The sequence below is a fragment of the Puma concolor genome, chromosome D2 (genome assembly GCF_028749965.1).
Source record: "Puma concolor isolate L17-30 chromosome D2, mPumCon1.1.hap2, whole genome shotgun sequence".
NCBI lineage: Eukaryota > Metazoa > Chordata > Mammalia > Carnivora > Felidae > Puma > Puma concolor.
Genome location: NC_141677.1, coordinates 44,002,988 through 44,021,717, shown reverse-complemented (window position 1 = coordinate 44,021,717; position 18,730 = coordinate 44,002,988). Strand labels below are relative to the sequence as shown.

The 18,730-nt window shown below is 35.5% G+C and overlaps 1 protein-coding gene across 7 annotated transcripts in view; it reads right to left on the bottom strand.

Moving 5' to 3' along the window:
• Window positions 1–18,730, bottom strand: part of CCSER2 (coiled-coil serine rich protein 2) — a 196,183-nt gene that overhangs the window by 7,073 nt on the left and 170,380 nt on the right. The window contains exons 10-11 of one of the 7 annotated variants that reach the window (XM_086680170.1): window positions 10,125–10,257; window positions 4,178–4,217 (exon numbers count right to left, since the gene is read on the bottom strand). The exons of 3 other annotated variants lie outside the window; for them this stretch is intronic. In XM_086680170.1, coding sequence (XP_086536296.1) covers window positions 4,178–4,217; window positions 10,125–10,257 — 173 coding nt within the window. The remainder of the gene's footprint in view (window positions 1–4,177; window positions 4,218–10,124; window positions 10,258–18,730) is intronic. 3 more of the 7 variants (XM_086680172.1, XM_086680171.1, XM_086680173.1) reach the window with 3 other exon arrangements.

The following is an 18,730-nucleotide window of genomic DNA, read 5'->3' as shown; positions in this document are numbered from 1 at the left end:
TTATTATTTATTTGAAAACTAGTTTGGAAATCAATTCTACTACCATAATAAAAAAGTCTCTCTCGAAGATGTGACTACAGCGAGGACCAAGGAAATGACTTGCTCCTAAATGTGGAAGATTGTATAGAACTGGTTACCCACTAAACTGTCACTAATTACCTACTGCTGAGTTAAACAAGCTGCCTCTTAACCTCAAGCAAACAGAGCAGAGATGTATTCTGACACTTATTGCCGGCAGCACAACTTCCCCCAAATTCTAAACACTCAGGGGTATAACATAAAGGCAAGATGTTAACAATTCATCCTGCCCACATTCATTACTGCTTCTATGCCCTCAGACATCTTTAGAATGAATTCTAAATATTAAAAAAAATCCCATATTCTAATGGATAATAGGACTAAATAAATAGGAACATCAAAGACCATTCTTTTTTTTAATGTCTGTGATATATCATACATTGTACTAGGTATAGAAAAATACGGAGCTGAATACAATGCTGTTCCTATTGTTGAGAGACCTGGTGAGGGAGATAGGTAAACAAATGATGGGGCGCCTGGGTGGCTCAGTTGGTTAAGCATCCAACTTCAGCTCAGGTCATTATCCCAAGGCTTGTGGGTTTGGGCCCCGTGTCGGGCTCTGTGCTGATAGCTTGGAGCCTGGAGCCTGCTTCGGTTTCTGTGTCTCCCTCTCTCTCTGCCCCTCCCTCACTCACACTCTCTCTCTCCCTCAAGAATAAATGAACATTAAAAAATAAATAAACAAATGATGAGACCATGCCTCAAGCATAACAACATAGGAGAACAAAAGAAAAAAATATGCCTGATTATAGGGGTCATAGAATCCAAGAATCACAAACATCTCAAATGAATTTTACAAAGAGTAAGAGTTTGCCAAGTAGACAAGAAGGGAAGAACATTCAGGGTGGAGCGCCAGTACATGCTAAGCACAGAAGCAAAAAAAGAACATGGTATGTTCTAGTAACTTAAAATTGTTAGACTGAATTTGGAAAGCGCAGTGCTGGTGGGAAAGCCACAGGCAAGGGCCAGCTCATGAAGAAACTCATGTCAGGCTGTGGTTCCGACTTTATGCAACAGGTGATGGGAAACACTGATAAATTTTAAACAGAGGAATAGTAAGATACAATGTTTATTTTACAATGTCACTTTGGTGGAATTAGTGGGGAACATACAGAAGGACTGACTGTAAGCAGAACAGCCAGGTAGTATGCTACTGCTAATAGCCCAGGTGATAAACTATAAGGGTCTAAAATTAATATGCTGAAAGCAAAACTGGAAAAGATTTAAAGAGATTTTAAAGGTGGCCAGGTAAGCAGCTGTTTGGAAAAAAATTAAGATGAGTTCCAGGTTTCTGGCTTTGGCGATACATGATGAGGTACTACTAATCTGTATACAAAAAATAAAAACAAATAAATAAATAAAATGCCTCTGGGGAAGTTGCCCACCAGCCCATTCATTTCATAGCTTCAGCAACCCAAAACTCAGAGGGCAGCCTTCACGAAACTCCCTGTAGTCACCAATAAGTAGAGCTTTTAGTACTTCATCCTTGCAACTTACAGAATGGTTGGTTACTGAAGCTTCAAAATGTGGAACCATCCCCAGACTTAAAGAGCTAGGTGCTTCTAACTAGACTCAGCAACTTCAAGTCTTACTTTAGTTAGATACATCTAACTTGGCATACCATCCTGAGAATTCTCAGAAGCAACGGTTACAGGTATCAAGGTCAAGAGTGCCAGAGGCACTACTAGATAACTACAAGGGATTGACAGTATCTTCAATGATCATCTTAAATGTTTAATTTGGGCTGCTTACAAAGATAACCAGAGATATGAGCTCCTTACAGGCAAGTAACCATGCTTTATTTGTTGTTGTTGCAGTTGGTATCCCTAGTACTTGGCACATAGTATGGATTAAATATATATTTTCTAGATAAATTAATAAATAAATATTAGGAAGTGATATATTCCAGAATTGCTTCTTTGGTAATAAATAATCAAAATAGTTCCCTATTAGGTCAATGATACAGCACTAATAACCAAATAAACACAAGTTTAAAAAAAAAAACACTGATGAAAAAGAAATCATAGAACAGAAAAAAAAAGTTTTCCCTAAATGAACATAATGGCTAATGTTTAGAAGGACAGCAGGAAGAATTACAAGTTAATAGGAACTCAGCACGTCCCATAATGACCTACCAGCTAAGCCACAAGTATTTTTTACTTGTATATTTCTGAATGAAGTAAGTACGGAAAACTGTCTTAACAAGCATTACATTATCTTCCATTTCTAATCCTAATAATTAAACATGATTATACATATAAAAACACCTAGCACAGGACCGCCTACCACATCAAAAGTGCTCAAAGAAATATCACCTATGATTATTAAAAGGTGTGAGAATGATGAATTCAAGCTATGGATCTTTTGTTAATGGGTTTTGGGGGAAAAAAGGCAAGTTTTTATAGCAGCACAATAAACTAGTTGCCATAGAATAAGAGGTTTCTAGGCTTCAAATAAATATTTTGGTAATGTCAGTTATATCTAAGTGTGTTAAATCCATAGCAGGCATATCTGATATGACACAGAAGTCAAGTTCCTTAAGTGCCTTCCTGAAGGTAAAATAGAGCTAGGAGATACAAGGCACTTTAAAGTATAGAAAGAATAAGGGCGCCTGGGTGGCTCAGTAGGTTGGGCGGCTGACTTTGGCTCAGGTCATGATCTCATGGCTCGGGAGTTTGAGCCCCATGTCGGGCTTTGTGTGACAGCTCGGAGCCTGGAGACTGTTACAGAGTCTGTGTCTCCCTTGCTCTCTGCCCTTCCCCCGCTCACACTCTGTCTCTCTCTCTCAAAAATAAACAAACATTAAAAATTAAAAAAAAAAAGTCTAGAAAGAATTTATATACAGCTATACGGAGGACCTAGTACAACACAATACTGAGTCATTTAGCTTTTGGAGTCAGACTGATCTAGGTCTGAGTTTCTGCCTCCATCACTTACTACCGGTGAGATATTGGGTAAATTATCTTACTATTCTGAGATGGAATTTCATAATTTATACAATGAGGATAATAATGGATTTTACACTTCATTGAATTATTGTAAATAATAAATGATAACAAGCATACAAAGTGCTTAGTATAGTGATTGACACATTACAAATACCTGAGAAATGCTATATTCTGGGCTATGAGAGAACAGTTTCCCTTCTTTCCAGGGATAAATAATCAAACACTAAGTTTGCATGCATGATCTCTACTTATCACAAGACCATCAGTGGAAAGTACAGTCTTATTTTTGTAGATGAGTAAACTGAGGTTAAAAGAAATTAAGTGACACTGAAATTCACACATTTTAGCAAATGGCCAAGCCAGAATTTGAACCGAGGAAATTTAAAATGTAGCACTAAAACTGTATTATTCTGTTATTTGTGTAATTCCAATGAGTTCACAAACTTTCAGAATATGTGGTATAGCCAGAAGATTATTTAAAAAGTAGCCAGAAGTTTATTTTAAAAACTTTATAGGCAAATTCAATACCGACATTCAGATACTAACTTTCCTGGGTAATGCCCTACTTTCTTTCTTAACTGATCTATCCTACACAGGAGACGTCTCAGACACCAAACTCAAGCCACACTATGTAGCAGTATTTTTGGAAAAAAGTGGTTGCAAGTGACCTACTGGTGGAAATAAACTGAATAAAAGGAAAGGCAAATTAGCATTCATCACAGAGAAAAAACTTCACCTTCACTGTTTCATACCATTTCAAAGATTTCTAGCATTAGCATAAGAAAAAATACTCCTATCAGTTTCTGTAAACATTTTGTGCTAGAGTTACCAACGATAAGATGGCAGCTAGAAACATCAAGTCCTGACTGAGAAAAATATGTCCAAGTGTTATAAGGTAGAAAGCAGGAAGTGTTCTAAAGTGTAACAATGCATAGCAGACACAGGAATTACCTAAAATTATTTTCTTGTTACATACAAGTTTATTATTACTAAATACATTTTAAAGAATAAAAGGAAGATGGAAATGGACCCATCTGTAACATGCCTGTATTTTCATGCAGGCTTTGACATGCATCATGCAAACTGGAAAAAACAAAAACAAGAGTGACTATGAGGAAGGTGGTAGGAAAAAATCTGAAATTGTACTGTACCACGCTTTGTCAGAGAAGTAATGGACTAACTTCTCAACTCCTTGCCAATGGCATAATGGGAGAGCAGAGACAAGAAAAAGACAGGACAATGGTGTCAGAGACCACACATAACACCAAGGAATTGCCATGACTGGGTATAGCAGCCAACAGTATTTGCTTTGCTTTTGTTGTGTTTTCCTAGGCAGTATTATTTTACTTAGTATATTTGTATAAAATAAAAACATTTTTAATAAATTTATACTTTTTTGCTAAAGAGGTTTGCAAGTTAATGTAAATATTCATAACCACATAACAATATTATGTAAAACTTCTCACACTTAAAAGGAATCATTTGAAGAATCTTACCAGTTAAAATACAGATAGAATTTTGATACGACTTAATATTCATACTCCGTAGATCTAAAATGGTTCAGCCACATTGTATCCCTTACAAAGCAAGTAGAAATTATTTCTTTAATAGTTTCAGAGTCTTGCACATTGTAAACTAAATACAATTCAATACAATTCAAAAACTAATGTTTTTTACTTTTATTACTGTTGCTACATTAAAGACCAGTTCAAGTATAATCTGATCTTCATGTCTTAAATGTGATGTTCTAAATTAATAAGCAAGGTCTCCACACATCACTATAAAGATGGAAGACATGACCGGATTCCTAGCCTAACATAACTAGATTCAAAGAATTCTGTTCTATAATTCACATGAAACTTTCGAAAGTTTCTTGGGAACCAGGAATGCTCTTATTCATAACTCTAGATCTCATAATGGTGCCTCTAGATCTCAGAGAATTTAGAGTAGATAAGTGATTAATAAATAGAAATTGTATATAAACAAATTCTGAGATAAGGAGTTCCATAGCTTTTGTAAGTTGATCAGTGAACTTCTTTAAAAACTATTAAACTGATTATTGACTTAAGTAAGCATTTATTACACAGGCACAATCAATTTGAGATGCTTAATTTTCCTGGGTCTTTATCTCTAAGACACAGAACCTATTAGCATTTACCTCTGGGATTCAGAGTTCAGAAAATAAAACTAAATAAACATCATAATAGTACAAGTCCATTGGTGTGACCAGTAAGCATGGTATATTTATCCAGAGTAAGATACTGCAGGCATTATGATACAACAAATATGACTAACAAAACAATCCCACAATCTACAGAGCAGGTTGTTTTAAAAAGCTTATACAGAAAACAGCGATTGCTGGGTTTCTTCATATGGGAAAGTTCCCAGAGAAACTAGTTTATGGGACAGCCTCCTGGACCATGAGTTTGATGCACATTTCTAGTCAATTAACCAAAGACTAAACAGCACTTGAAAATAAATAAACAGCACTTGAAATTAGCTGCAAAAAAGGACAGAGTGCCATATTCTATTTGTTCAGTTTTTACTGAGTTACTCTAGTTACCAATTCACTAAAAAATATTTTATTTTTATGAAAAGTCACTCCCAGAGCTAATTTCTCATTAAAGCACTGAAGCTAACGCTGCACTTACATATAAAATTGATGACAGTCACATGGTAGAGCCAGATTGAGCCATGTTAATGTATACCCTATGAACACGTTTAGCAACTCAACAATATACATCAAGTGTTTCTAGAAAGTGCACACACCCTTTGTTTAAGTAACACCCTTCCAGTAATCTACCTAAGAGAGATGATGATACTGATCTATACACAAGAATAAACTGCACTGTAAGCATATATTTCATAGGGAAAATTGGAAACAACATCAATGCTCAATAATATTAATTAAAATGATTAATCATTAATTAAATTAATATTAATGAAAATTATAGTATATCCACATAATGTATTATCATGTATCCATTAAAATGATGTTTTCAAGAAATATTTACTATATGAAAAATGTTCATGTAATGATGCTATGTGAAAAAAAGCAAAACCAAAAATTGGGAGGAAAATGAGAATATTATATGTTCCAAGAGAAAGTACTATTTCATACAACTTTTATCTGAATTTTAAATACACACACGTGTGTTGGGTTGTAAATACATAATTTCATTTAGTAAATATATACTGGGTTGTTGATATAAAATGAATTTGTAAGTGTCATTTGTCAAAAAGGTTTGTGAAATATCCTCTGAGGGTTATAAAAGGAAGAAGAGGAGGAGGATATAAGACAATGTAATCATCATTATTAATGTTATTCTGGGCAGAATATAGTTAGTTATTATACTATAAATTTAGAAATCAGGCAATACTAACACTACATCAAGAAACTGCTGAGCTATGAAGACACATGTATATAAACTTATGTTATTTTTGTTATTTAAAATCAAATTTTGCCTCATCTAAGTTACTGCACATGGAAGGTTAGGTCGATAAGATTTGTAAATTCTTTCAAGCCAAGATATTAAAGAGCTAATTCAACAGTCTTTTTAGGCATGACAATAAATAGACATTATTTCAAAACATACTTCTTGAAAAGTCAAGTATTCCTAAAAGCATATGCTCTGGCAAGAAGTGCTACTTGAGATTACCATTAAGGCTTTTTACTCGCTAAAAGCAATTTTTTAAATCAAATTTTCCTACTATGAGGTGGGTTATTTATCATTTTAATTTTACACAATTGGCAATTAAAAAGACGAAACCAGTATTAGTTAAAATATTTGGACAAAAGCTGAATGAAGTTAAGACAATAAGAAGACCCCTTCTATGTCTAAGTGTAGATATCTTCTACTAACCCAGAGAAAAATTTAATTTGAAATTGGAAGAGAAGCATCATCCAGTTGAGATTAGTAATATACTCAAAAAAAGAAATATAAGTCAAAATTTCCTGAGAAAGAAAATATATATATATATGTGTGTGTGTATGTACACACACACACACACACACACACACACACACACACATACACACACCAGGATTTTCTTAGACTTATCCTTAAATTCAGCAAGAACATCCTTGGCCAATGCAGCTCTCTGGAGTCACCAGAGCTAAACATTCCCTGTAAACATTAATTATTTCACTCTCCACATATCCAGAACAGGCTATCTCATTATGCTGGAAGGTCTACTATTCTTAATTAAAAACAAAAAGAAAACCAGATTGTCCATCCTGAGACTAACAGCCAAGCTTGCCTTGCTTCTGCGTTTAGAAAAAAAGGCAGTTTACTTATATTGATGCTCAAGAGGGCCTTGGAAAGAACTTACTAATGAAAGAGATTATAATAAAGGAGAACTCTCTCAACTATCTACCATCACTTACAGAATTAGTCTCTTCAAAAATCAGCCCTAGGAATCATATACTGACTGACACAGAGACAAACATTATTTCAATAAATATAAGTTTAGTAAAGGAAGGGGGAGATCTATTCCAAAACCTGATAAAAACCACTGTATTCCATACCCTTCTCCTTTTCTATATTAAAAAAATAATTTAATATTCTAAAATTTCTTTAAAAATTTTAAATTCTGTATTTTCATTTATAATTTACATAATTCTATATTTCATATTCTACAGAAATTCTATACTTTAAAGACATTTAAAATACTCTTAAAATTTTAAATTAATAATATTTTACTAATAAGCTGCTTTAGTTTTCAGAGGAAATCCAAAACAGTGTAGTAGTTTAGAACATATTTTTCCTCTAAAGGAACCTTCCCAGCTCAGTAAGAAATATCAAAAAGCCATGAACAAGTCCTCTAATTATTACTTTCCACAAATAGGGTCTTACAAGTCTCAATGATCAAGTTTCAGGGCCAGTTCTCTTAGCTATTACCCAAAAAAAAACTCCAATATTGGTGTATTATCCTCTAGGTGGCTACCCAAAACTTTCTTCTTATTAATTTGAAGATGCAGAGAAAGAAGGTTTGATCTAGAAAAGGCAGAAAGACAGAATTTTGATAGTGTTGATAGACAGTGCTGCTTCATAGTCAGAAAATAAAAGGTAGCTTTTGACTCAAGAGGAAAGGAAGAAGCATTTGAAAATGGAGGACTAATAAATGACTCAACAGAGGGACAAGAAAATTCTAAAGCTATACAAGTAAGAAACTAGTGAAATGAGTGTTTCTGAGAAACATGTTTTGAAAACAAATGTAAACCTCTGTTTGCAATACAGAATAACCTTAAATTTCAATTCCGTATTATAGCTAGTTGAAGGGAAGGAGAATGAGGGAGAAAAATGGTGGGAGGAAAGGAGAAGAACTACAAGGGGTTAAATTCAAGGCAGAAATGTTAATCTGAGATAAATCTGTCAAACCATGCAATTTACTGGCTGCAGGCCAAAAAATATATTATCATGTTATAGTTGCCCTTTGAAATTCAGATTCGTTTACTAGCACTTTAATGTAATTTCTTATGTGCTAGTGGTATCAAAATAGAGGAGAGAGGAAAGGAAAGTACTTAAAGAGAAGAAAAAGGAGGGCTACAGAGGTGGGAGATGGAAAAGGAGGAAGATGAGGAGGAGGAAAAATCCCTTTTCTTGGTGCTTCAATTAAACAAATTAACTTGGTAATAAATAATTTGATATAAAAGCCTATTTTTCTACCCTATTTTTCTTTATGCTCATTTTAATTTTTATTTATTTATTTTTTTAAGTATGCTCCACGCCAGCACGGAGCCCAAGGCAGGGCTGGAACTCACAACCCTGGGACCAAGAACGAGATCAAGAATTGCACACTCAACCCACTGAGCCACCCACAAGTTCCAATCCTATTTTTCTTTAAAACAGAAAGCACAGGGGCGCCTGGGTGGTTCAGTCAGTTAAGCTTCCGACTTCGGCTCAGGTCATGATCTCACGGTTCATGGGTTCGAGCCCACATTGGGCTCTGTGCTGACAGCTCAGATCCTGGACCCTGCTTCAGATAATGTGTCTCCTTCTGTCTCTGCCCTTCCCCTGTTCACGCTCTGTCTCTCAAAAGTAAATAAATGTAAAAAAAAATTAAAAAGAAATAAGTAAAATAAAACAGAAAACACAGAAGGGAGGGCGATGTTAACAGCCAAAAAATAAGCTTCAAACTTTGCCTCAAATTCATGCTGATACCTCATAATTTTCCAAATTCCCATAAATGAATTTTTATTTGAATAAATCACATTTCCTAATTTTAACTGCTTAAAATTTCTCCCTTTTGGACCTTTCATACTTCACATGGATAAAGATAATTTATAAAAAAAATGATGTGAATCAAAAATCAGGGCAAATCCATGGAGAAGGCATAAAAGTGACTGATTGACAATATTAATATCTCTTTTTCATTAATATTAGCTTTTTTTGGGTGACTTTTCAAAAAAGATAAAATATAACCAACTTACCAGGTGTACTTAAGTACATAATATAACATAAACACTGTTTAGGAAAGCAGATTTAATGTAAACAAAAATTTTCTTAAGTCAATTACTAAATCATTAGAAATGTTAGTAAATCATGCATATTCAAAAGCCATTTTCTTCTGTACTGTAAAGCAATTGGATGAATTATAAAACCATATTAGTTGTTAAAAAATACCCTTGAAGAATGATTAAAAAGACTTCTTTTAGATGACAGTGAAATGCAATCAAAGTTTTTTGATTAGGAAATATTTAAAGAAATGTGCAATGGTCTAGTAAGCCGGCTCCCTCAATAGTATGCATCTGGCCATATCACTGTAGGAACTGTGTACTTTTTTTTTTTTAACATAACTAGATTAAAAAAATTGTTATTCATATATCTCAAGGTCACTAAAAAAGAAAATACATTAAAGGCAGATGCATGTCAGCAGGTCTGGGTCACTGGCAATAGGTTTAAACAGTATTAGAATGAAATTAACTTCAGGTAGTTTTCCTAAGGCTCTAAGTAGATGTCTATTCACATGCAGTCAAAGGAAGAGTTAATTAAGAGAAGAGAGCCCAGGGAGTGCTGATTTAGCACATGCCTGCAGGTCACTCTGGACAGGAGAGAGGGTGCTGGGGAAGGGATAAGTCATGCAGAAGGGCAATACCATGAAGGGGAAGCCAGAGCAGGATAGGAGTGAGAGACACAGACTCACTCTGTCTGCGGTGCGGCGGAACAGTCCGTGGGATCCCCTGGAAGGAGCCCTGCCAAGGAGAGAAGGAGGGAGCAGAATACCCACCCTGTGCAGAGAGAGATGGGATGGGGAGGTATAATAAAAAAGGGAACCGAAAAATAGAGAAACCAAAGTCATACTTTAAAAAAAAAAATAACAATAGTGTTAATAAGAAGACAGATTTCATTTTTTTAAATATAGGTAGTTCAAATTATTAAAATACATAATTGAAAATTAGGTATTTTTCATATATTAAAAAATTATTTTCCCCTAATATTTATAGTTAACACATAAGAAATAAAATATATATATTCTTCCTGGTATACATTACACTTATCATTATAGGTTTTTTTACAACAGCAGATTCCAGTCTTTTGCAAAATTTGAAAGCATTTAAAAGGGGAGATACACTTTTAAGTATTAAACACAGAAATTGCATCAATTATATAAATCAGGCAGCAAAAAAAAACTATCATACAAAAAATGTTTACTTCTTTTTAAATCATAGGTTTTCAGAAGATTAACAGGTAAAATAAAGAACACTGGTTGAAGATAGCAGAACCAACACAGCATTAAAAAGACCGAGAATGTTTTGAGAGTGAGTACTGTCAAGAATGTGACATACAGGCCACAGGTTAAACATGCATGCTTTTTTTTTTTTAATTTTTTTAAATTTACATTCCAGTTAGTTATCATATAGTGCAACAATGATTTCAGGAGAGGATTCCTTGAAGCGCCTTACCCATTTAGCCCATCCCCCCCTCCCACAACCCCTCCAGCAACCCTCTGTTTGTTCTCCATATTTAAGAGTCTCTTCTGTTTTGTCCCCCTCCCTGTTTTTATATTATTTTTGCTCCCCTTCCCTTATGTTCATCTGTTTTCCATCTTAAAGTCCTCATATAAGTGAAGTCATATGATATTTGTCTTTCTCTGACTAATTTCGCTTAGCATAATACCCTCTAGTTCCATCCACATAGTTACAAATGGCAAGATTTCATTCTTTTTGATTGCCTAGTAATACTCCATTGTGTATATATATATATACACCATATCTTCTTTATCCATTCATCCATCGATGGACATTTGGGCTCTTTCCGTACTTTGGCTATTGTTGATAGTGCTGCTATAAACATGGGGGTGCATGTGTCCCTTCAAAACAGCATACCTGTATTCCTTGGATAAATACCTAGTAGTGCAATTGCTGGGTTGTAGGGTAGTTCTATTTTTAATTTTTTCAGGAACCTCCATACTGTTTTCTAGAGTGCAGGCATGCTTTTTAAAATGAATAATTTATGGCTTCTTAGATTTACTTAATAACAGATTATCAGAATTGGAATACACCTGCAATGGCATTTACTTCAGTCTCCTCACTTGAGTCATCAAGCAAGAAAAAATTTATTCAATGTCCCACAAATAGGACAAAATTGGGTCTCAGGTCTGTTCCTGGCCTCCTCCCCAACTGAAATACATCCACAAATAAAACTATTAAAACACTAACAAATCATCAAGGAAAATGAGCTGTAAATCATACCCAGTTCAATTTGCAAAAGAAAGTATGTATAATTTTTAGACCAATTAATTGGACAGAGAAATAATTTATTAGAAGATTACTAACATAGTTTATTGGTGTTTACAGTTTTCATAAACACTAGTCCAAATAAATTTTTCCCACTTGTTTATCAATATTTCTTGGCTCAGTTCAATATAATCAGGTATTCCTTTAAATTTAAGAGTAATCGTAGCTACACTGCTCATATAAAACAAAAACAAAATGATCCACTTTCTATGTTAATGAAGAGGAAAAACAGCTCCAAGGAACCACATGGAATTAATGATCTTTAGAATATCCTAGTTAAATAAGATCCTACCTTTTGAAATTATCTTTTCTCCACTAACTTGGCCATAGATGTTTGCAAAAATAGCTTACAAAATATTTAATAGGGTGATGATCCCCAGTGCTCTCCAAAAATATTACCTGATACAATTCTATTTTGCTGTTTCAGAAATGTTTTGGTTCAAAACCTTTACACAAAACAAGTCCTCAACCAAGAAGGGACATGCACTTTTCCTATGAGTATCACCAAGGCCAGCCACTGCTCTGGGTAAAGACACTTTCAGATAGGGATTTTGTACATAAGCTAAACTAGCAGTCAGGGATTCCTTTTCAAAGAAATAAATTCTCTCTGGAGTTCTGTGAATATAGTACTAACTGGGAGCCAGGGGAACTGTGTTTTTCTTTGGATCTTCCATAAGTCCTGCAACCTTGAAAAAGTCACTGATTTTTCTGAGCCTCGGTTTCATCATTTGTAAGATGAAAGACTGGAATGTGCTATAGAATGAATTATTTGTGTTCCCCCAAAATTTGATGGTGAGATGTATTTCCCCAGTGTGACGGTATTTGGAGGTAGCGACTTTGGGAGGTGATTAAGGCATGGGGGTGGAACCCTCATGAATGGAATTAGTGCCCTTATTAAAAAAAAAACAACAGCAGCAGCAGCAACAACAACACAGAAAGCTCCCTAATCCCTTCTACCATGAGAAGACATGATGAGATGACTGTCTATTATGAAGGCCCTCACCAGAAACTGAATCTGCCAGTGTCTTTGATCCTCAGCCTCTCAGCCCCCAAATCCATGGGAGATGGATTCCTATTGTTTATAAGCCACCCAATCTATGGTATTCTGTTATAGCTTCCCAAGCAGACTAAGACAGAATAGTTTATCTCTAAGAAACTTCTCACTTTTAGTTCTTATCAGTTACTCACATACCTGTCCTAATCCCTACTCCAGTCATTTTTATCCTTTAATTGTATAATTCTACATATATGGCATTTGAAACAACTTTGTATCAAATGGTCTCTCATGATAATTCATTATTTCTTTGAAATACTTTTAGTGTAGGGGCGCCTAGGTGGCGCAGTCGGTTAAGCGTCCGACTTCAGCCAGGTCACGATCTCGCGGTCCGGGAGTTCGAGCCCCGCGTCAGGCTCTGGGCTGACGGCTCAGAGCCTGGAGCCTGTTTCCGATTCTGTGTCTCCCTCTCTCTCTGCCCCTCCCCTGTTCATGCTCTGTCTCTCTCTGTCCCCAAAATAAATAAACGTTGAAAAAAATTAAAAAAAAAAAAAAAAAAAAAAAAAGAAATACTTTTAGTGTAAGTATCTGTCATGATACCTAAAAATCTGACAGGAGTTTTTTGTTTTTTTGTTTTTAATTTTTAAAATTTTTTTTTTTCAACGTTTATTTATTTTTGGGACAGAGAGAGACAGAGCATGAACGGGGGAGGAGCAGAGAGAGAGAGGGAGACACAGAAGTGGAAACAGGCTCCAGGCTCTGAGCCATCAGCCCAGAGCCTGATGCGGGGCTCGAACTCACGGACCACGAGATCGTGACCTGGCTGAAGTCGGACGCTTAACCGACTGCGCCACCCAGTGAAGTCATATGATATTTGTCTTTCTCTGACTAATTTCGCTGCGCCCGTTTTTAATTTTTTAATGTTTCTTTATTTTTTGAGAGAGAGACAGACAGACAGAGCATGAGCCAGGGAAAGGCACAGAGAGAGGGAGACACAGAATCCAAAGTAAGCTCCAGGCTCTTAGCTGTTATGACAGTACAGTGCCCCATGAGGGGCTTGATCCATGGACCATGAGATCATGAACTGAGCCCAAGTCAGAAGCTTAACTGACTGAGCCATCCCGGCACCCCAAACCTGGCAGGAGTTTTAAAGGATGTTAAATGTCCTACCTTCTTTACCTGGCACACAGCAGGCTCTTAATAACTGTTTATGGATTTAAACTGCATTAAGTGAAGTTACTGTATTTACCTAGAGATGAAGCTATAATATTAGGCCTGAATGCATATTACAAGCACCTAAGAATCTTAGAAATAAAACTGATGACACCCATCTTCACTCACCCAAGACAGTGAGCATGAGGGAAAGAGAGACAACCTTGTGAAATAAACACATAAATAGCTCTGCCTGCTACTGCCAAGGGGCACCCATTTAATAAACTGTTTGAACAGTTGTCATTTGAGTTTATGACTAGAAAGGCAAAAAATATTACTCATTTTACTTACTTCACTTTTCCACTTTTCCACCTCCATCTGCCCAATTCCTATCCAGCCTTCCAAGCCCATTTCAAACCCATTCTCTAGAAGCTTTTCCGGATTCTACCTAGATTAACTATGATCACTCTTGTTTATAAACACCCACATCATTTGGTGGTACTTGTCTCAGGGAATTTTTCTTCTGCTTTTCATTATATTGATTTGAATATTTCTATTATTCTTCTATTAAATATAAGCATCTTGAGAGTAATAATAGCTTTCTTACTTTCCTTGGTGTCAATCATAGCTTCATTAAGAGATGTTCACAGAAAAAGCAAGAGTGGCTATATTAATATCAAATAAAGGAAGATTCAGAGAAAACTTCCAGGCATAAAAAATTACCTTATAAAATGATAAAAGGGTCAATCTACCAAAAAGACATAGTGATCCTAAATGTATATGCACCAAACTACAGAACTGTGTAACACGCGAAACAAAAACTGACAGAACTGAATGGCCAAATCCACAATTACAGCTGGAGAATCTAACACCCCTCTCTTAATAATTGATAAAACAACTAGACAATAAAATCAACAGTGATACCGAGGACTCAAGGACATCATCAACAATCAGGATCTAATCAATGTTTATAGAATACTCCATCCAGCAACAGCAAAATATGCATTCTTTTTAAGAGTCCATAGATCACTTACCACCTTTACCAGTCTAGGCGATAAAACAAACCACGACAACTAAAAGAAAAACTGCACAAAAGGTGTTTTAATATAAAGGGGACATTTAAAAAAAAGTTTATTAATATATTTATTTAGAGAGAAAGAGCATGAAAGTGAGTGGAGGAGGAGCAGAGAGAGAGAGAGAGAGAGAGAGAGAGAGAGAGAATCTCAAGCAGGCTCCATGCTATCAGTGCCAGCACAGAACCTGTCATGGAGCTCGAACCCATGAACCATGAGATCATGACCTGAGCTGAAATCAAGAGTCAGATGCTTAACTGACTGATCAACCCAGGTGTCCCACACAGAATGTGTGTGTGTTTTAAAGGAATGAAGTTCTTTGTTTTTTAAAGTTTATATACTCATTTTCAGAGAGACAGAGAGAGAGAGACTGAGAGACAGAGAAAAAAATGGAGAAGGGGCAGAAAGAGAGGGAGGAGAGAATCCTAAGCAGGCTCCATGCTCAGCATGGAGCCCAACGTGGGGCTCAATCCCACCACCCTGGGATCGTGACCTGAGCTGAAATCAAGAGTCAGATGCTTAACTGATTGAGTCACCCAGGCGCCTCCAGAATGTGTTTTTGACCACCATGGAATCAAATTAGAAATCCAAAACAGAAAAATGACAGAAAAATTTCCGAACACTTGGTTACTCAACAATCCATGGATTAAAGAAATCTCAAAGGAAATTAAACACACATGCGTGCGCACATGCACACACACTGAATACAAAAGAAACACATACTGAAAGTTGTGGAACACAGCTAAAGTAGTGACAGAAAAGAGAAAAAAAAAAACCCACAAATCAACAAGCTGAACTGTACCTTAAGAAACTTGGGGAAAAAAAACCCAAAATAAACCAAAAATGAGTAGAAAGAAGGGGGCGCCTGGGTGGCCTCAGTCAGTTAAGCGTCCGACTTCAGCTTCGGTCACGATCTCGCGGTCCATGAGTTCGAGCCCCGCGTGGGGCTCTGGGCTAATGGCTCAGAGCCTGGAGCCTGCTTCGGATTCTGTGTTTCCCTCTCTTTCTGCCCCTCCCCCGTTCATGCTCTGTCTCTCTCCGTCTCAAAAATAAATAAACGTTAAAAAAAAAAAAGAAAAAAATGAATAGAAAGAGGATACAATGAAGAGCAGAAACTACTGAAACTGAACACAGAAAAACAGAGGTAATCAAAGAGATAAAAAGTTGGTTCTTTGAAAAGTTCAACAAAATTGACAGATCACTGCAAATGATAAAGAATATCAAAGAGAAGACTTAAATTAGCAAAATTAGGAATGAAACAGGGTATCAATACAGATCCTCCAGCCATTAAAAAGACGGCAAGACAATACTATGAACAACTTTATAGTCATAAATTTGACAAAAGAAGATATGGATGAATTCATCAAAACCACAAACTATGAAAACTCATCTGAGTTGAAAGAAATCACTTGAATAGGTCTATAACAATTAAAAAACTCCCCCAGGGGCACCTGGGTGGCTCAGTCAGTTGAGCGTTTGTTCGACTCTTGATCTCACCTTAGGTCATGATCTGACAGCTTGTGATATCGAGCCTGCTTGGGATTCTCTCTCTCCCTCTCTGCCCCTTCCCAGCTCATGCTCTTTCTCTCTCTCTCTCTCAAAATAAATAATAAATAAACTTAAACCCTGCCCCCTGCAAAAGAAATCTCCAGGCCTAGGTGGTTCACTGGAGAATTCCACCAAGTGTTTAAACAATTAATACCAATTCTACACAATCTCTTCCAGAAAACAGAACTAGAGGAAAAAATACTTTCCCACTCATTTATGAGGCTAGAATTACCCTAAAACAAAGCCAGACAAAGATAGTACACCCCCACCCCAAAACAACAATTACTCCTCACAAATATAAATGTAAACAATCCTTAATACCAGTGAATAATTCAGAAATACATAAAAGAATTATATACCATGACTAAATGGGGTTTAGGTCCACAAGATTGATTCAAAAACAATGAATGCAATCAGTAGGCTAAAGCAAAAAAAAAAACCAAAACAACAAAACATATGTTCGTATATATTAGTATAGCAAAAGCATTTAACAAAATTAACACACATTCATGATGAAAACTCTCAGCAAACGAAGAATAGAAAGGAAGTTCCTCAACTAGCATCTTTCAAATATCTATAGCTAACATTCATTTAACGGTGAAAGACTGAATGCTTTTCCCCGTAAATCAGGAACATGGCAAGAATGCCCACCTTCATAATTCTTATTCAACTTACTACTGGAAGTTCTAACCAGTGCCATAATGCAAGCAAAGAAAAGATATATAGATCAAAAAGTAAAAACAATGTTCATATTTGCAGATGACAGGATAGTCCATGTAGAAAATCCAGATCTACAGGAAAAACTCCCAGAACTTGTGGGTTTAATAAGTTCATAGGATACAAGATCAATACACAAAAATCAATTGTATTTCTAAATACCAGCAATGAACACATGAAACTTAAATTTAAAAGACAATGCCATTTATAATAACTCAAATTGATGAAATACATAATAAATCTAAGCATATGAAGAACTTGTATTCTAAAAACTAGAAAATGTTGGTTAAAGAAATAAAAAATGATTTAAATTAATGGAGAGCTATACCTTATTCATGGATGGGAAGACTCAACATATATTAAAGATGTTAACTCCAAAATTATATTTAAGTATAACACATTTTCTGTCAAAATCCTGGCAAGAATTTTTGTAAACACACGCTAATTCTAAAATTATGTGGAAAAGCAAATAAATTAGAATATATAAACGATTATGAAAAAGAAAAAGTAGGAGGAATCACTCAAGACTTTTTATATAGTTACAGCAATCAAGACAGTGAGGTATTGGTGGAGGGGTAGATACATAGATAAATGGAACAGAGAAATGAGAAGCAGATCCCCACAAGTATACAGTTGACTGATTTTTGACAAAAACACAAAAGTAATTCAACAGAGAAAGGGTCGTATGCATGTATGTACGTATGTATGTATGAATGTACTTATTTATTTTAGGTAGGCTTCATACCCAGTACAGAGCTCAATGCAAGTTCAAACTCAGGACCCCAAGATCAAGACTTGAGCTGAGATCAAGAGTTGGATGCTTAACTGACTGAGCCACCCAGGTGCCCCATAGAAAGTATAGTCTTTTTTAACAAATGGTGCAAAGCAACTGGATACTGGAAGGAAAATAATGAACCTTGACCTAAACCTCATATCTTACATAAAAATTAAGTCAAGATGGATCACAGATTCAAATGCAGAATGTAGAAGTATAAACATCTTCGATGGAAACAAACTTTTCAACGTCTTGGCCTTGGTGAAACATTTAGGCATAACACAAAAAGCACAATCCATGAAAGACAAAAAATATTCATAAATTGGACTTCATCAAAATTAAGATATTTTACTCTTGAATTACTCTGTGAGGAAGATTTCCCCAATAAGGGGAAAATTCTTGCAAACCATATACTTTACTCTTATGTAAGGACTTGGATAATATATCAAGAACTCTCAAAATTCAACATTAAAAAAATTAAAACTCGAGTTACAAAATGGGAAGACATGAAGATGTATTTCAAGAAGAAAATGGCAAGTTAAATACACAAAAGACATTAGCGCCATTAGCCATTATGGAAATAGAAATTAAAACCACACTGATATATCACTAGACACTTAGCAGAATGGCTAAAATTAAAAAAATAACACTGCTAAATACTAATAAAGATGTAGAGAAACCAGGGGCACCTGGGAGGCTGTCAGT